This window comes from Antennarius striatus, chromosome 16 (genome assembly GCF_040054535.1).
Source record: "Antennarius striatus isolate MH-2024 chromosome 16, ASM4005453v1, whole genome shotgun sequence".
Classification (NCBI taxonomy): domain Eukaryota; kingdom Metazoa; phylum Chordata; class Actinopteri; order Lophiiformes; family Antennariidae; genus Antennarius; species Antennarius striatus.
The window spans coordinates 8,200,327-8,219,484 of record NC_090791.1 but is presented as its reverse complement, the minus strand read 5'-3'; the positions used below and the strand labels follow the sequence as shown (position 1 = coordinate 8,219,484).

Below are 19,158 nucleotides of genomic sequence, written 5' to 3'. Positions count from 1 at the left end.
AGGCAAGTAAAGTTGTACATAATGTCCCTTCCTAAACTGGATTCCCTCCAAGCCAGATTTGGATTTTCACCTCTACTGTCTGCTGATGATGTTTGGCTTTTTTGATAGGTGACATTTCCTGAATTTTGAAGTATTTATTTCCTTTGATTAGCAGCACACATACAAATCCCCCACACATATACTGAACACTAAACTACAAGGGACTGCAATGTGTGTGGATTTCTGCTCACAGGGGACTCATTAACTCTACTTAGGAACATGTTGAGGTGGTAGATTATTTCTTTCACTCAATTCTTCCTTAGGCCCTTGATGAGAATTTAGTTTTCCCTAACTGTGTGCAGTAATGACTCCCACAATGCCAATCTAATAATATCTATTGATCATAGTCTAAATCCCCTCACTCATTTCTAACAGCAAAGATCATTCTGTAACTGTAATCTACTAGTACGGACCAGAAAACTACTTAACTTTGTTTTCCTCTGTTTTCAACCTAGGAGCTTTAGTTTGGACCTATCATTAACGATTACACACCGCCGTTAAGTTATCAAAAGACATCGGAGAAAGTCCAAGATGATCACCTCCGTGCACTCACTCTTGGTAAGCTTCTTGCTGGGCATTCTCCTTGGTTTGACCTCTCTATGTGGACCAACATCTCAGCCGCCAGCTCAAGCTCTGGCCCAGGTTTCTACCAACAACCAGACAACAGAACCTTCTGTGGTGCCAGAGGCCGCACTCGTAACACCAACACCAGGAGAAGACAAAGCATTTCCATCTGCTGGTAACCGCTGCTGGGGTTATTACGATGTTATGGGCCAATGGGACCCACCCTTCAACTGTAACGCAGGTATTTACTTGTTCTGCTGCGGTTCCTGCTTTTACCGCTTCTGCTGCCAGTTCAAAATCCACAGTTTGGACCAGACTTCTTGTTCTAACTATGACACACCCGTCTGGGCAAACACTGGGAAACCGGCAGCACCTGTCACAGAGGTCCATCAAGAACCAGACCGGGATCGGACCCACATGATCGTATATATTATCTGTGGAGTGGTGGCCATCATGGTGCTCGTTGGAATTTTCACCAAGCTTGGATTGGAGAAGAGTCAAGGAGGGCAGACAGACATGACAAACTCCAGGTATGAAGTAAGGAAGGTGGATGAATGGTGGAGGATTGGTGTGATGTTGATTAGCAGTGCAACAGATGATGATAATGATTAGTCGAACAATTATTATGTCACTGGTTATATTTACTTTTGTAATTCATTCTTAAACTCTGGGATGAACAATGGTTCTGATTTTTTTAAGTTCAAGTACCGAAAGAATATGTGTAATACAATAAAATGGTTAGTTAATGTCAAATCAAACACAAAGTTTGCAGTGTAGCGAAAGCTGCATTTATTCATATATTTTGGGGGGGAGTTTGGGTCAAATTTGGATGAAGTTAGCAACCCTGGTCCTGTATTTTGTTCACATATTCAACATCAATTCAATAGCTTTATTTATGCTCTAGCCTCTCCTTCACAGTGACATAGATGTTATTGTAGTTCAACCTTGTTCTCATGGGAGTAAAAAATTGACAAAAAAGTATTTTACCAGAAAAAAAGCCAAATCATTTTTGATGAATCTGGAAGGTTCATGTGCCCATTCAATGATTGAAATGCGAAGTTGAAGATTTGTTTTAATTGTATTGTAATAATTGGAAAAAAAGTTGTTTTTGAAGAAAAAAAAAATCAGTCAGTGATACATGTCATTTGTGAAAAGTAACTAGTTACTCATCAGGAAATTGTATCACAGTAACAACATCTCGATGAAAACGTGAAACATTCCAAATTCCTCAACTTCCGAAGAAGACACAAGACAATATTTTTCGATACTATCTATGAGTTATCATCCAATTGACCACACTGAATGCAACGTCTTCAGAACTTAACAAATAGGATACAACTGCGTTCAACCAAACAAGCCAGTTTTTTGTTAGCTGGTAATGTTAGAAATGCAGCTAAAGCATAAAGACTGAAGAAAACAAACTTGGCCTCTTGTTTTGGTCAACACAAAGGTTAATATCTTTCCACCCTAGACCCTTGCAGTAAGATAAAACATCCCACAAAAGAGCTGCCAGTAAGACAACAAACATGCTAGCCTATATATAATGTGTTAAAGAATTTGTTGCAGTAATTTAATAAGTGCTATAATATATAAAGTAAACAAACACTATTATCCAGAATGATTGTAGCCATAAAAATTGGATGTTGTCTGATATATCTCGGCGGCATAGGGCATGAGGCGGGGGACACTCCGGGCACGATGCTAGTGCACCGCGGGTCTGATACAGTAATAACTTTAACTTTTATCACATCAGTGTCCATGCATAGACATGTGTGCATTAAGGTATAAATTTATGTATTTTTTGTCATTGAGTCAGTTTAACTGATTAAATGTTTAGTCTATAAAATGTTGAGAAATTGTGAAAAATGTTCTGGAAGAAAGTTCTCAATTTGAAAAATTGAAGCAGTTGGCTTTTTTTCTTTTCTCTCACAAGTATGAATGAAAAGCAGCAAGTCCTTAATTGTGAGCTTTGAAACAGTGAACGTCTTCTATTTTTGCCTTGGTATTGTCTAAAAAATGTTACTGATTGCAAAGTGAATGGAGGTGAAGTTTTGAGTAATTAACAAATCATTGCAACACGAGTACCTGTGTGAATAAATTTGTGCGTGTTTGAGTGTACATGCAAATCTGTATATGGATGAGAAGGTCAGCAGCTGGATAATGAATCAAGTCCAGGAAGTGATAATGGGTGTGATGTCTGTATGTAATCATGTGGAAGCAATGGACATATTGATGGAGGAGTAGAGAGAGAGAGAGGCGTGGATGGAGGTCAAGCAGTAATCAGGCTCTGAAGGACAGTATAGGAGGAGTGAGGGCACAATAATGTTGCAGTTGTGTTGTGTTTTCTCTGTATCGATGTTGCTGTTTCACGTTGACAAATGATTGATTGCTGTGACACAGCTATGACTGTGGCAATGTATGCCTCCAGTGAACGATGAGAAGGGAGTGGGGTAGTTTTTTGGAAGGGTTGAATATTGAGCAGATCTGACGGGAGTGCAGCCAGTGGCCAATTCTAGTGCAGAGAATTGGGTTGTGTATTTGTGAGGGGGGGTGGGAAGAGAGAGAGAGAGAGAGAGAGAGAGAGAGAGAGAGAGAGAGAGAGAGAGAGAGAGAGAGAGAGAGAGAGAGAGAGAGAGAGAGAGAGAGAGAGAGAGAGAGAGAGATAGAGAGAGAGAGAGAGAGAGAGAGAGAGAGAGAGAGAGGGAGAGAGAGAGAGAGAGAGAGAGAGAGGGAGAGAGAGAGTCAGTCTATCGGGTGTTAAGAGTCGGGCCGTTGGGGTTTCTTTACAATCCTGTCATTACTGGATGTACCAAAGGAGGATGAGACAAGGAGAAAGTGGAGGAAAACAGTGGACTGAACCACCAGTAACATGATGAAGGCTGGCAGCTCTTGGAACATTTTGTCCCCTGAGTCCCAGTTATGTGTGAAATGCCATACTGGAATCAAGGGATTGCTTTGGTGATTGTTTCTGAATTCTGTCTGTCTTCATACAAAGGTCGCACTGTCAAAAAAACCTCATCTTTCATCTCAAAGCATTTATCTTTTGATTTCTCTGAGTTGACACTTGTATGCTCACCGTCAGTAGGCATGATAGTGAAACGTGACATAATGTGGTGTCATGGAGCAAGATACTGGACCTCTACATGGTAGAATGATCAGTGCCAATCCTCGTAAAGATCAGGTTGACTGGTCATTTCATTCAAATGTATTATAAATGAATAATCACACGTAAGCTATAAATTTATTTAAAAAATCAGACATCTCAAAATCTGAAAATTTGTGGCAAATTTTCACTCTCTGAAAAGGTTTACACTCAAAAAGCACCTTTAGTAAAGAACAGATTTTGTTGAAACATCTTCATGGCCTCCATCAGGCTCATACGAATAATGAGACTTACAAAGAACATGCAAATCAGAATAACAAGGACATGAAATAAAATAATTTTAATAAGTAGACAGCTCTCAGATGGCGCAAACTACTACCAGCATCATTGCACCTGAAAGCTGCAGTTCCTTGATAGTTTTACTCTCATAATACGACTCACTGAATATGAAAACCTATTCCTAGAATCTCAAATCTCACCGACCAACTCATTAGTTTCCAATTTAAAATATGTTAAAAATGTGTTAAAAATAACATCTGAATCAGTGCAATTATAGCAAAAATTTGATCTTAGTCTGCAGCTTTTTAATTTATCTCACAGTAATGGATTTTCAGTGTGCCCTATACATTCAAACATTCGGGATAACCATATCTGGAATATTACCTAGATCTGGATTGTGAGGTAGCTTTTATGGTGACGTCATTGTGCAATTTTTGTTCAAGGATTATAGGCACTATCCTCAAAGACAGCATAAATCATATAATTGATAATGATCTGGATCATCACCAAAATCTAATGGTTTGATCCTTGTGCCAACCAACTAAGCAACGTCAGGAAAAACATTACATCAGCTCATATATGCGTGGGTACTATTGGGTTCCCACATATATATGGGCTGGATATGGTCATGTTGCTACAGGCCAATCATATTTTAAAAAATGGCAGGACCACAGAGAATGTGGCCAAAATTGACAGGGATGGCACTATATTGAGTCAATAACACTGTGTTTCACTCAAAAGGTTCCATCACTCACTCAGAAATGAGGCAGAAATAACCAGTTTGAATGGTAAACAATCTACACAACTTACTCTCGTCCCGTGTCAATAGTCTGCATCGCTCAATTTCTTGTGATGGTCTTAGTTTCACAGCCTTGTTGATTATTTTTATTTTAGCTAAACCAAAATGTGATCATATTTTAAAATGTGAAAAATTAATATGAACTGGGGAAGTCAGAAATATCCAAATGAGTTCAATTAGCTTGTTCTTGACCCTTGATTAGTAATGCATCAGTATAATAAATCAGCACACATTATACATCTTTCCCAAAGGAGTCATCCTGCGCAATGATTATAAATTTAATATGGTAAATACCTTTTACTAATGTACATGTGCTAATAGAATAATTTTGAATTTAGTCTTCTTCAACTTATCTCTGTATTTCTTGTACCACTGAATTTTGACATGAAGATTTGTTGCTTCTAAGACTAAAGTAATGTAAAACAATGTCTCTGTGTTTTTCCAAGGCTCTTCTCTGTCTGCTTTGCAACAAATCATACTTGAACATTAATATAAAAGAGGTAGAAGCACTGACAAAAGCTGAATCATTTTGTACCATCATGGTGCAGTCGCAAAGAAATGTCTCTTCACCCACAGCAAGGATGTGAAAGGGGTTAGTGACAACAGAACAAAGATGACACAGAGTAAAAAGAGTGTGAGAAATAAGACGGGAACACAGGGATGGAAGAAGGCAATGTTGGGGAAACAGTGTAGATGGCAAGTAAGGTCATTTTACCACTCTTATTTATACTTGCTGAGGCTGATGAAACTAGCTTGTGAAACTGGATCCAGGTGGAAAAGGAGCTGGTGAAAGGATAGTCTACTGGATGATGAGGAAGGAAGAATTAGACGGAAGAACAACTTGCAAGACAGACAGAAAGAGGTCTTGATAAGCATTCAAATTCTGCTAATTTGCCATTGAGAACTGTGTCAGGGACCAGCTCTACTAGTTACATCCCACGAAGCGGCGATGTATTGTAATTGTCAGTGTTTGTGTGTTTGTCTGTCCGTCCACCAAATATCTTCACAACTGTTGCAGATAGAAAGATGAAACAAAAAGCACATTACTCGGCAAAGGGGATGAAGATGAGATGAGGACCTTGACCTTGAGAAAACTAGGTCAAGGTTAAATTTTGACTTATGTAGTCATCGCGGATATTTGGAAGGCAGTCACGTGATATCGCACGCGCAATCTATCGGCTAACGGCATCCGGAAGTGTGCTTCTTTCTATGAGTCTCAGACTTCCGTGAGACACAAAAGTGCTTTAAACAGTCTATCAGAGTGTGGGAAAAGGTAATACAGATAGAAGGCGGTTTAATATCAGTATGGGGATGGCTCATAAAAATTTAAATTACTGTAAATAAGAAGATAAATAGTTTGTTGCTCTATCGAGGAATTTGTTAATCATGTGTGGTTCCTGCAACACATTAACCGCCAGGAACGATGGCGCGCTGTATACCTTTTTAGGTACACATCTCTGAAACCTGATGAGATATAACCACGAAACAAAATATTTTCAGGAGGCCAGAGGCACAAAAATGTGTATGTCAGGGTAAAATGTTGAAATTCAGGGGTGTCGCACGATGTTGCAGTCTCTGACTACTTTGTTTATGTTTTAGGATTGTTGTGTTGTTTAAGATGAGATTCCACTCATGTATAGTGCCTCTACCTTCATGGACAAAGTGATTAATCATTAGTGTCTCTTTTTTACATGTGTATTTTCAACAAAAAACAAGCCTTAGAGTGTGTTTTTTTAAAGTTGTAAATGGAAGGAAACAAACAAACAAAACAATCAGAGCTGAAAAGGTTTTAGAAAATATACTTTCAATATTAATATCAGTTAGAGGTGTAAGGACTTGTCTTAACAAAGGATTCACCCAATATCTAAACTGCATCAATTATCTAAAATTTAAATACAAATCAAAATGACTTTTATGGAGTTTCAAGCCCTCATGATGAGAAACGTAACCATGACTTTGCATAGTTTAAAAGTCAATAAATCAAAAGATTGTGAAACCACTTTGCGGTTTGGAGCTGATTGGATGAGCCCACGTGAAATAAAAGACATTCACTCATCTTTGAACGTGGAGTGTATGCTTAAATATGACTGTTTATGCATAAGTGTGTCTGCACGTTATAGTCATGTGGTCAGCAAATAAACCCAACCACTAAGCTGTTAAGTTTTTAATGTTCTGGAAGCTTGGATCAGTTAATCATAACAGGCAATGGTGCAAAGATGTATGGTATGAAAAAAAGCTTACACACAGACAAACATCCCATACACTGCCCCCCCTCCCAGCTGTGCCTCCCTCAATGCACTGCTTCTCACCCCCCAGGAGGCTGTTTGTGTTTTTGTTTTGCTTTCAGTCTGTCTGCTGCCACGTCTGTCATGCAGAAAGCGACATTAAAAATGAATTATATCCTTTGATATTTAATTCAGCGAGGGGGAACTGATACGCCAAGTTAAGCTTTTTCAATTAATGACAACACAACTCATGACATGTACTAAAGGTGAAAAGGGGAATCATTTGAAGGAAAAACAAAGCAGGCACAAGGTGATAGCCTTCTGTATTAATGACGCAGTCAGATCTCTATCCAACATGTTGACATGATATCTAAAAGCCCTGCTTGAAGACCACCATTCACATTGTGGCTTGAATTAATCAGTATCCATGCGTTGGTTAGATGCTGGTTAATAACTTGACGCCTCAACCTTAATGAAATATTATTAAGTGTCCCTTATAAGTATATTTATTTGACATGGGCCTTTATGTGGGCTGTGCTAATTGGAGCTGTTAGTTATTTCCAGCATGAAGTAGCAGAAGTGTCCTGAGTCACGGAAAGACTAAAGAACGGTTACAGATGGATGGGAGGAAATGCTGGACTCTACATAGTCCTGAAGCTACACCCCTGCTGCTGCCCTGAGAGATCTTCAACTGGTTATTAAAAGTCCAGCGAAGCCCAGCTTGATCTGCAAAGTTCTGAACTGTGTCTGGTAAACTAAAAATAAATAATTGATATCCTGCTATATCATTCAGTTATGAGAATTTTTTTTAATTTGCAGAAGTCACAATGAACCCTGCGGACCGCTCTTCACATTTTTATTATAAAATTATTCATATAGACTGTTCCACATAGAGGTTTGAGGTAATTCAGATGATTGGTTGACTGGTAGGTGACAGACAGAGATTCCTCACATGGGAGAAAAACAAAATCTACCAGCGCATCAATATCTATCTATTTTAAAGGCATCAATTAATCTCATTCTTAGAAAAGCACAGTACGAGGAGCCATTATGGTGGTGGAGTCTGTTGGCTATTGTTATGTAAAATAAGTAAGTTGGGAATTTATTAGGAATTAAATATTGGAATATTTGATGGAACACACACACACACACACACACACACACACACACACACACACACACACACACACACACACACACACACACACACACACACACACACACACACACATACACAGACTTAGCATAACATCCCTCTCCCTGCCTACTTATCACAAGTTATTCCACTGGAGTGCCATGTGTTCAAGGGCACAGGCAATTGAATGACACACTAGGGATCCATACGACCATTTCCATCGGCTATTCTGCTCTTTTACTGTATTGCGTTTCATCAACAGTGCTTTCTATTTCCTTTATTGTTCAGTTGCAATGGTGCTTTTCATCAGCACTGTGACAGCCCTTTAACGGCTGGAGACAAAAGTGGGCACTCAACTCTCCGAAAGGGTTACAGGTGTGGAGGGATGCATCAAACCTTTTCATTATGAAATGTGTAGTCTGAAGTACGTCTTTTGTTTGTGTTTGGAGCGTGTACAAAATCAACTGATTGTTCATTAACATTATTTCACATTGGTTCATATGAGGAACAACTCCATTAAAAATAAATTAATAAAAAAATGTAGTGAAGGAGAAAAATAGATGAACATTCATTAAAAATATGTATTTGGGCTTTCCATAGTTAGAAACTGTTTTAACCTTGTGTTAACAGCTTGTTGATGCAAAGCAAGCTTTTTTTGTTAGCAAAGCTGGGAGGGTTTCTGACATCCTCTTCCTCATCCATACTTAATCTAGACCAAGAATAAAGCACTTTGATGCTGCACCAAGAAAACAAAACAAAACAGGTAACTCAAATCAACAAGGAATCTGTTTTTATGACTTAGTCTCTGTTCATATTGAGGGAAGGGGTGACAAGTGTTAAAATATCTTGAATAATTGTTTTATCTAACAATATGGTAAACATTTTCTGATTGACTTAACTTCCATCCAATTCCTTCACTTTATCTTTGCTCTGTAAAACACAGGGCTAAATGAATCTGTGGCGGTTGGTTCTGGCTGATTGCTGTTTTTTAATCTCTCATCCTAGTTTTCTCCAACACATTTTACTCTTTGGATATCTTCCATTTAAATAAAAGGCTTGAAGCATTTTAACCAGTGCAGTGGAAATAAATAAGTCAGAGAGCCATCGCTGTACGGTGTGATTTCTGGACCAAGCATTTTAAGAACTTGTATGTATTCTAGTATTTGTGACTATTACTACAACCGGTAGGAGTTCTGTACATGTTATGTGTTTCTACCGTGCTGAAGCAAATTCCATGAATTAATAATACTAGACTTGGAATTTCTGCAATATAGCTGTAGAACACCTAATTAATATTCCCGAGGAAAGGCGCCTGAATGAATGCTTCATGAGCGCATAAAATATTTTGTCACTTTTTGGATGAAAATGCCTTCATGTGTCACTGGAGCAGGAGGAAAAATTATCACAGCATTCATGAAATTATGTCAATATTAAGATATTAATTTTTTTCAAACTATAACTGTCTTTAAAGTCACAATTTCATTGTAAAATTTCCTGCCAGTCATCCTGCAGACTTTTCTACTGAGGCAAACACTGCTTCTTTTTGAGACGTATTAGCGGATGTAGGAAATTATTAGCACTTCCAAAAATCAAGGCAACTGAACATTTTCTACATCCGTGATTAAACCTCTTGTGTTTGGTCACATCTGGTCAAGTTTATCAATCAATCAATCAATCAATCAATCAATCAATCAATCAATCAAGACATTACTGTCATTTGTAAAACAAGTATTCATGTTGAAAGATTTTATTGGACTTCTGTACACCCAGACCATTTTTGAACACAGCAACCTTCATATCATTGAGATTTTTTACATGGAGTTGTTGCTGCTCATAGGTATTTAGAAACATCTTGTTATGTCCTCAATGTAAGAATATTTTCTCTTGCTGAAAGTAAGACAGTAGTTTGTCTTTTTTTGTTCATGCCCCATAGAGGCAGCTGGATCAGGTGTATGATGATTGTAACTCTACACCTCACCTCATTGCAGCACAGATAAGTGAAACAGATTGCTGCAGAGGCCCTCAGTTCCTCTGCTCAACTGTTGCTGCAGTCCCCAGAACACACTGCTCTCCTATTCTCTCTATATTCTCCCTCTTTCTTGGTCTACCTGTTCCTTGTTTGCTTCACATCACTCATGAGACTTCTCATTGTCTTCTTTTGCAGTCTTTTTTTGGTTATCAGTGAATTCAATTAGGCACATTGCACTATCAATTACAGTTAGTCCTATTTAGTTGCTGTAATTGTTGCACAACAATACGACTTGATGGCTATTTGAGTACATGAATAGAGAGAGAAGATGCAGTAATTGAGGCTGTCAATAATTTCCCAATAATTACTCTCCTTTATTTAATTGGAACACCAGGCTGAGAAGAGTGGGTATAGCACCAATGGCAGCGATGGTAAAAAACTAAATTCATACACACGTGTCCCCTTTTAAATGTAAGTTCTAGAAACCTCTATAGTCGAAGTGTTATGTTAACTACAAGCATAGTAGATTATTTCACATACACTGAAAATACGACACATCTCCTCTTTGCTTCATGTTTCATAATTCTGCATTTTGAGAACTATCTCAAAATTATCATAATGACAAGTCCATTTTGGACAAGAGCTGTGGGCTGTTATTAAGACGCTGTTCTTTTTACCTTCTAATTTCAAGGTGCTGTAGGAGGTTTTGTAGGAGGCCCCTTTGTTAATGAAGGAGTGTGAAAATGCTCTATATTCCTCCATAAACTGAATTGCTTTGATAACTCATTATCACTGTGTTGACTGTGTTAGATTGTGTCTCTGTGAGACTCTCTGTGAAGGTGTCCATCTCTGCATGGAGTTTTTGGAACAGGCCATCCAGTGCTGGTTCCATTTTCACTCCACTGATCCTGGTAATGGTCTTGTCCCAGGAGATTGACGGTGGCTCCGAGTCTCCCTGACAGAAAATCAACTCTTTGCTGTATAGCTGTTTGCTGGGGCGCGCAACAGTAGCAAGCAACCAAGTATCTGCCCGCCCATCCCTCCGTCCGCCCAACCCTCTATCTATCTATCCAAAGTGTAATTGGACAAAATCACACTGAAGATCTTCAGGCTATGTGCCCGCTGCCTGTGTAACAGTACCCAACACAGTGCAGGTATTGTCGACATTGTTGGGAAGTTGAGATGTTAAGATCAATACTAAACGAAGAAAGAGGCTTGAATTTTTCAATTTTCAAGGATAATCCACTGTTCTTTTAATATGAATTTACTGAAAATTGAAGGACAAGTACAAAATGTTGAAAATGTGAAAGTGTGACCAGGCCTTCATGAAAGATTCTTGTTGTAAAGCCTCTGTGATTCGCTCTGTGCCTGTATCACGACAATATCAACTGCTCCCGAATTTTTTTACCGTTCTTTATCATTACCCTCAAAATTATTGCTGCAGATCATGACAACACTGTTGTCTGTTGCTAATTTGGAACAGCTGGGAATACAGCTTTTATTAAACATAGAGTAGGACCACACAATAACTGCAACAGAATGATTTTAATAACACACTTCCATCAATATGTTGTTTTGTGTTTGGATCTGTGTTTTTCTACCTCGTTTGCTTTCTTCATACCTGCTCAACTTAGTACGCTGTCATCCCCAGAGTCACCCGTCAGCTAATATCTCCATACACCATTGCATTTATACCTTAACCCTGACATAGATTCAAACAGGGAACGATAGAGAGAGAGAGAGAGAGAGAGAGAGAGAGAGAGAGAGAGAGAGAGAGAGAGAGAGAGAGGGAGAGAGAGAAAGAGACATTCCTCTACCATTCATCTACTATCTTCCTCCTCATTCATCTACAAACATCCGTCCATTGTTTTTGTAGATCAGATGACTGTAATTGTCTTGTCTATAGCTGCTTATTAACCTTGTGGATCACAGGTCTGCTGGAGACCATCCCAGGTGACCACAGGGCGAGAGACGGGGCACACTCCGTACGTGTCACCAGTGTATCGTTGGGCCACACGTAGACAAACAACCACTTACAAACACACTCACACCTACAAGCAAATTCTAGTGATCAATTCACAAAAGCTGCATGTTGTTGGACCTGGGAGGAAGAACCCGACATGGGGAGAACATAAAACTCTGCATACAAGAAATCACACCCACAAACTTCTTGATGTGAGGCAACAATTCTATCTACTGCACCAACATCCCTCACTGTTATTCAGTCCATACACATTCCCACCCTTTAAGCCTAAAAATGCAGCAACACAGATTAAACAACAGTGTGGATAATGGGAAACTCAAGGGAGAACAGGATGGGATAGTGAAGAAGTATTTGCTTTGCTTTTTATCCTCACCTTCATCCTTGCTTATGTTGTGTTTGCTTTTTCTATTTGTATGCTTGTCTCATTCCTTCTTGGTCTTTGCTTGTCTTTTTCTTTTCTCTTTCAAGTTTTTCTCTTGTTTGGGTTCCCTCATTTTCAATGAACGCCTATCAAATTAATGACTTAAAACACACACACACACACACACACACACACACACACACACACACACACATACACACACACACACACACACACACACACACACACACACACACACACACACACACACACACACACACACACACACACACACACATCGGACTGTTTTAGGATGAATTGATTTCACGCAGGATGTTACTGGTGTTTGGCTGAGGCTAACTGGGGTTTAGTTTACAGTATATGTTACTGGTGTAACATATGGCATGATTGATGAGTCTGCAGGGACTCAGGGCCCACAGTGGAGAGCACCACTCTATAATTGTCTTCTGCTCACTTAACCCCCATCTACCCAGGCAACAGCATCACACACATACACATATGAAATGCTTCTAAAAATGTTGAATTGAATTCAGTAGCATCCACAACAACAACAACAACAACAATAACAATAACAACAACACAGAGCTATGTTTTATGTTTGTCTATTTATATCAGGTTTTGTTTTTACATTATACAACAAAATATGCCTTTCAGGCATCTATGTCTTTGCCCACAATCTGATAAACTGTAAGCACTGTAAGAGGAGCCAAAATCTTTAATAAATCTATTTTCTCCATCTTTTTTTTTTTTTAAACAATGTCTTCAAAGTGTCAGTTTAAGGATGATATCACAATGTTTTCCAAAGCCCATGTCTCAACAGCAGGAGGAGCAGAGTGAAACTTTGCTATCGGTGTAATCTGCAGGATTATATTTGTACTTCTCACTCAGGATTAATTTCCCTGAATGATGAAATGAAAATAATCAAGATTCAAGCCTGCAGTTACTATTGTTAATGACACAATCTTGGTACACCATGGAAACTGTGCTGTAGGAACCATTGTGTTGTCTGTGGAGCCAACAGCAATATGCTACCTGCATCTTTCTAAATGCTTTGGAAGCCTCCCACTAGTGCTGGAGACAAGCCCGGTTTTCTAATACTCTGTCGACACTTTCCAAGTTTTATTTTTATTGTTTTTCACCTGTATTAATGATGCCAGTGCTTTATCTTGAATTACTAATATTGTCCAGAACTGAATCATGTACTTATGTTGCATGATACTCAATCTCGCCAAAATAGTGAAAGTCTCACTGTTTCAACAGCAAGAAAGAAAGAAAGAAAGAAAGAAAGAAAGAAAGAAAGAAAGAAAAGAGATCTTGATGTCTTGCCCTTGAGCTGGAGTGAAAACAATACAATACTCCCCATGGACTGCTGTGAAATAACACAGTTGATGGAAAATGACAAGGGAGCTGAGATTTCTTATATCTACATGACAGTCATGATGGTTAAACTATAACTCACCTGATCCGTCCACTCCTTTCCTGCTTAAGTAATCTTTTTCTCTATCCATCATCTTCATCTCCATTTTGTGCCTTTTCCCATGACTCCCCACCCTCTTCCACTTATTTCTCATAAACCCTCCAGCTTGTCTTCCCCTTCTAGTCTCTTACAACTCATGACTTGTTAATATGTAAGCATTAAAAAACAGGGATTTGCCCAGGTATGGTAAATAATCTTGCTTTGTGAGTCTTGAAATAACACATAATTATTATCATTATTAATGGCATGATGTGATTATGTTAATGCTATGAATTTCAATTTAATGCCAATTTAGCTATTAGCAGTTCTTAATGTAATAGCAGTGCCCCATTGATTGTATAGAGAGCTGTTGCTGCATTACTTAACATCCATTTATTCACAATGGAAGAATAGAAGTTGAGTCACACTGATAAAAATGTACATTACATTAATCAGATTAGTTCATTTGTATGGTATTTGGACCACAATGAGTTAACATTGTGACACCTTATGCTGAACCTTGTAATGTGTTCTATGTCAGTGTTCAGACTGGGAAGAAAAATCACTCACAGAAGTCAAATTTTTAAAGGAAAGTCAAATCAGTGCTTAAAATCCTTCAGTGAATTTTGTGCCACAAACATTGTCATGTTGGAGGGTGAAATGACCCAAACTACAGTAGGTAAGACAATCCCTGCAATAATGTAAATAATTTCAATATTTGTTAGGAAAATGTGGTGAAAATGAATTGTGATTTTGTTAGACCGTGACCAAATGCTAAATTGTTGTAGGTCCAGATGAAACACCATTGTCCTGTGTTGGGATGTGTTTCCAAATGACAGAGTGGCAGGATGTTATGTGTCACTAAACCTGATTGATGGGTCTCTGACATGGTGTTTTTTTATGGTGAATAGGAAGGATTGAATAATTTCACTGCTTTGGAGGATATTGGGGCCACCAGATAAGGTATAAAGCACCAGTTTATCATGTAACTATTATACAGATGAGGTGTCGTGCCCGGGGTGTACCCTGCCTCACACCCTAGTCAGCTGAGATAGGCTCCAGCACCCAATGACCTGTGATCACAGACAAACTGGGCATTTGACAATAAATGAATGAATGAATAATAATATTAATAATATTAATAATAAGAAGAAGACAACAGCAACGACGAAGAAGAATAACAACAACGGCAACAAAAACAACAACAGCAATTTGACTCTTATATAATTGGTCTTCCATATAATTTGACTCTTTGAGGAAAATATTTACTCAAAACTCAATTTAATTCTCTAGAAACATGGACTGTTCATTCCATCTTTCTTCTGGGTGAGGGAATAAAAACACTGGCTACCATATGTCCCTGTAACCAATAAACCCAGCCACAATGCCAGAGCTCAGCTGCATTGTTTAACCGTACAGGCACGTCACACTCCTTACGAAAGTGGAGCACAGAAACATGGTTATATAACGCAGGACAGGAGAGGAGTGAGTGAGAGTGAGGGTTTGGGGAAAATGGAAAACATTAGAGGGAAATATACAGAACATGAAGATGAAGCAAAAGGATACAAAGACTAGAAGGGCATTTGGCTTATTCAGGATTTAGTATTTTTTGAGTAAGTCTAACGATAACTTCCTCAGTTTTATTGCAGTTCTTTTTCTTCTGGTGGCAGTTCCACTGTTTCCAAGTCAAAGATTCAGACAAATGTGACAATGAACCTTTGTGATGCCTCAAGGAAATAATCTGACCAAACAGGTGTATTTGGATTTAAGGTAAATGTAGTTTCTGGAGTGTTGTAAATTGACAGTATAATAATAGAGTTGAAGTGTGAAAAAGTAAGTTTAAGTCTACTAACTGAATAGAGGTATGAGGGGTGATATGAAAAATATCTAATTAAAAAAGAAGTAGAAGATCCAGAGTTTGATAAAAAACAGATGAAACTCATCATTTCACAGTACAATGACACTCAGTTGTGCACATAGATCCACCACTGTGTGTCTCCATGGCATGCACAGTCCATGCCCCCACTCCACAAGTCAAAACATAACCTCCTTGGTGGAGGTACACATGAAAGACATCTTAAATATAATAAATAACATAAACACATTATGTATAATACCACAAAAGGACAGTGCCTCTTACATACATTACTGAGCAACCTCCCTGCTCCTTCTTTTCCCCCAGCCCACTTTCTTCCAGTTTTGGGAGAAGATGATGCTTCAAAAAAGCCATTTCCCCCTTGTTGACAGCCCTCAAACATTTCAGAAAGCTCTGCAGAAAGCAGAACAGAGCAGTCAACAGCCTGCTTCATGCTCACCCCCCACCCCCTACATGCACGCACGCACGCACACACACACACACACACACACACACAATGTCAGTAGAAAGAAATGGTAATGGCACAACAACATTTTTCTGCTTTTTGCTGTTGAGTGTTTTGACTGTGGTCCACACATCCAGTAGACACTGTTCTGGTCTGTCTTGGTTTATCATTCATGTACACACCAATGTCATCTAGCTGTTTGCATAGAAATGACAAGAAACATTCAACAAAACCAGGAAAATCATTATTGTACACACCCATGTGTTTTCTTCTTGTCCTGTCAGCAGTTGCCACAGCATGTCATCCTTTCCCATGACACCTATATTCTGGATCCTCCTCTCTAACACCAACTGCACTCATGTCTTCCTCACTACATCCATCCAACTTCTCTTTGGTCTTCCTCTTACCCTTTTGCCTGGTAGTTCCATCCTTAACACACTTTTACCATTACACTCACCATCTTTCCTCTGGGTGTGTCCAAACAAATCAAATCAAATTTCGTCTTCAAAACATCTCAAATGTGGACATATTAAACACTAGCGACATAAAGTACAACACATATAATCAAAATATATGACAGCACCTGACAGCAGACAAAATAATGATCATCTCATCAAACAATTCACTCTGTAAAGAGTGCTTCCAGTGTGTGTGTGTGTGTGTGTGTGTGTGTGTGTGTGTGTGTGTGTGTGTGTGTGTGTGTGTGTGTGTGTGTGTGTGTTTACTGTACCATCACAAATATGTGTACCAGCATTAATCTACACACTTGACCACTCAATATGAAATAAACCACTTTCTGCCATTGCCTTTCGCTCTGTTTGTCTGTCTGCTTAAATCTATCTCCATTTTCCTCTTTCATCTAAAAGATGACTATCCCAACAGCTTATCTCATGCTAATATCTGCAGCCATCAAGTGAATTTATGGACCTGCCTCTTGTGAGAGCCATAGGAACCTTCCTAAGGCTCTCACTTGATCCCCATATGTCTACCTAAAAGGGTTTAATGAGAGTGTTCAGTCTGTTTGCTTTTCCAACAACATTTTGCACATAATTATTTCAGCATTTTGAAAAAAAGTATCTCAATCCACTAGTTATTTTGGGGACCTGATGATTGTCCAAAAAAAAAAAATTTGCCTAAATTAAGGAGACAATGAGTACAAAACCCTGATGGGACAAATACAGTACTGAACACCATAGGAAATCTTTTCTGCCTGTGGCCATCAAGCTGTACAACACCTCACCTTGACATGTAGTGATGAGGAAGAATAGAGTGGCAGTAAATACGCATTTATGTACAAATGTTTATATATTATTCTGTTTATTTATTCTCTTATTTATCTGTAATCTACATTGCTCTTTTTTTCCTTAATTTTAAATCATAGCTGTAATGAAAGTAATTCCCCCAAGAGATTAATCAATGATTCTGATTCTGATGTTCCAATATGGAAGGCACATGGGGCAAATAATTATTTGATGATTATTTGATTACTTCTTTAAAGCCACTGGAGTGACAGTGTGTAGGACTGTAAAATACACAAACCAGGTCCACTGCAGATGCACGGAAAACAATAAATATAATTTTCACATTATTTGATTACATTTATATATTTACAAAGCATCCACAGCACACTGCATAAAAAGTTAATACCGGTAGCTTCAAAATAGACACCGTGGAATGGGGTCTGCTGAATGAAGACACGTGATATTAGCAGGAAAGTGTAATGAGATGTCTACGTGCTAACGTAGTACAATCTTCGAGGATGTTTGTATATGCATGAATAATCACACATCCTTTTGTTAAGAACATTTGTTAAGCATCAAGGACGATGAAGGTACAATCGGCGGTCTTCATCATTATTAGTGTGTTATGGTACGTTCCATTTACCTGAAGCTGGATTGAGGAATAATGTCAAACCAGAGTCAATCATATTCAAGCAAACAAGTCAGAAAACTAAATGAACAATAGCACTAAAAAATATTTTTTTTGTTCTACACACATAACACCTGAGCCACACATTCACTGGTGGAGGTGAGACTGTACTATGTGTACTTATTTAATGAGACAGATGTGCTGATAAAAAGAATAGTACTGGAGCTTCAACTCTGTTGATGTGTGGATTTTCCATCTTGAATTTCAAAGGTCTGAGCTGATGGGGTTCCTTTGATTTTCTTGGTCGGACCCCTGACCTAAGGAGTGCTTCATTTAAAATTCTGCCTGCAACTGTAATGTACCACAACTGATGAAAAGGAACCGATGCAGAATCAGCTGTAAATATGATCAGCATTACGTTTAATCATTGGTGTTAATCAATAAAAACATAATGATTAATCATCAGTGATCAATCAAAGGTTAAATTTACGAGAAAACTTTTTATCTGAGGGGAAGTTAAAACAAATACTTGTGCAATTTAGAATAATGAATTTCTTGGAGTGCTTGTCATAATGAACCTGCATAGTTGCAAAAGTGTTCTAACCTGGCCAGTCAGTGAAATTCAATACGTAGTTTTTTGTGTAGTTAAGATGTGTCTCGGCTGTGCCTGCATTGCCTTCAGTGGGTCGAAAGTTGAAATGTAATGCATGGGTACGTCCTGGATGAGCGAGTCGCTGTGATTACCCTCTCTATGATGTGTGCTGAACATGACATTTGCTCCAGTGGTAGACTCCTCCGATCATAGTACGAGCTCTGTTGAAGATGATACTTTAGACAGCTCCTCACAACAAAATGTGCACACAACTTCGGTTTTTATTTAAGCTTTCATCTGGAAACTTTTTGAAGTGTTCGACTCAGTGTGAGATCTCTATCTGGTTGTTGTGATTTTACAGCCAATAAAAATCTGTGGTGCACAATACTAAGAAATTGGGGGTCAAACTTGAAGATTTGATTGATTTTGCATCAAACAAAT

The 19,158-nt window shown here is 38.5% G+C and overlaps 1 protein-coding gene across 1 annotated transcript in view; it reads left to right on the top strand.

Moving 5' to 3' along the window:
• The first annotated feature begins 499 nt into the window (after positions 1-499).
• The window catches only part of LOC137610050 (protein shisa-8), a 74,153-nt gene continuing 55,494 nt past the window's right edge, over positions 500-19,158 (top strand). Inside the window, exon 1 of the mRNA XM_068337475.1 lies at positions 500-1,133. Within this exon, the coding sequence (XP_068193576.1) occupies positions 571-1,133 (563 nt within the window). The 5' untranslated portion in view covers positions 500-570. The remainder of the gene's footprint in view (positions 1,134-19,158) is intronic.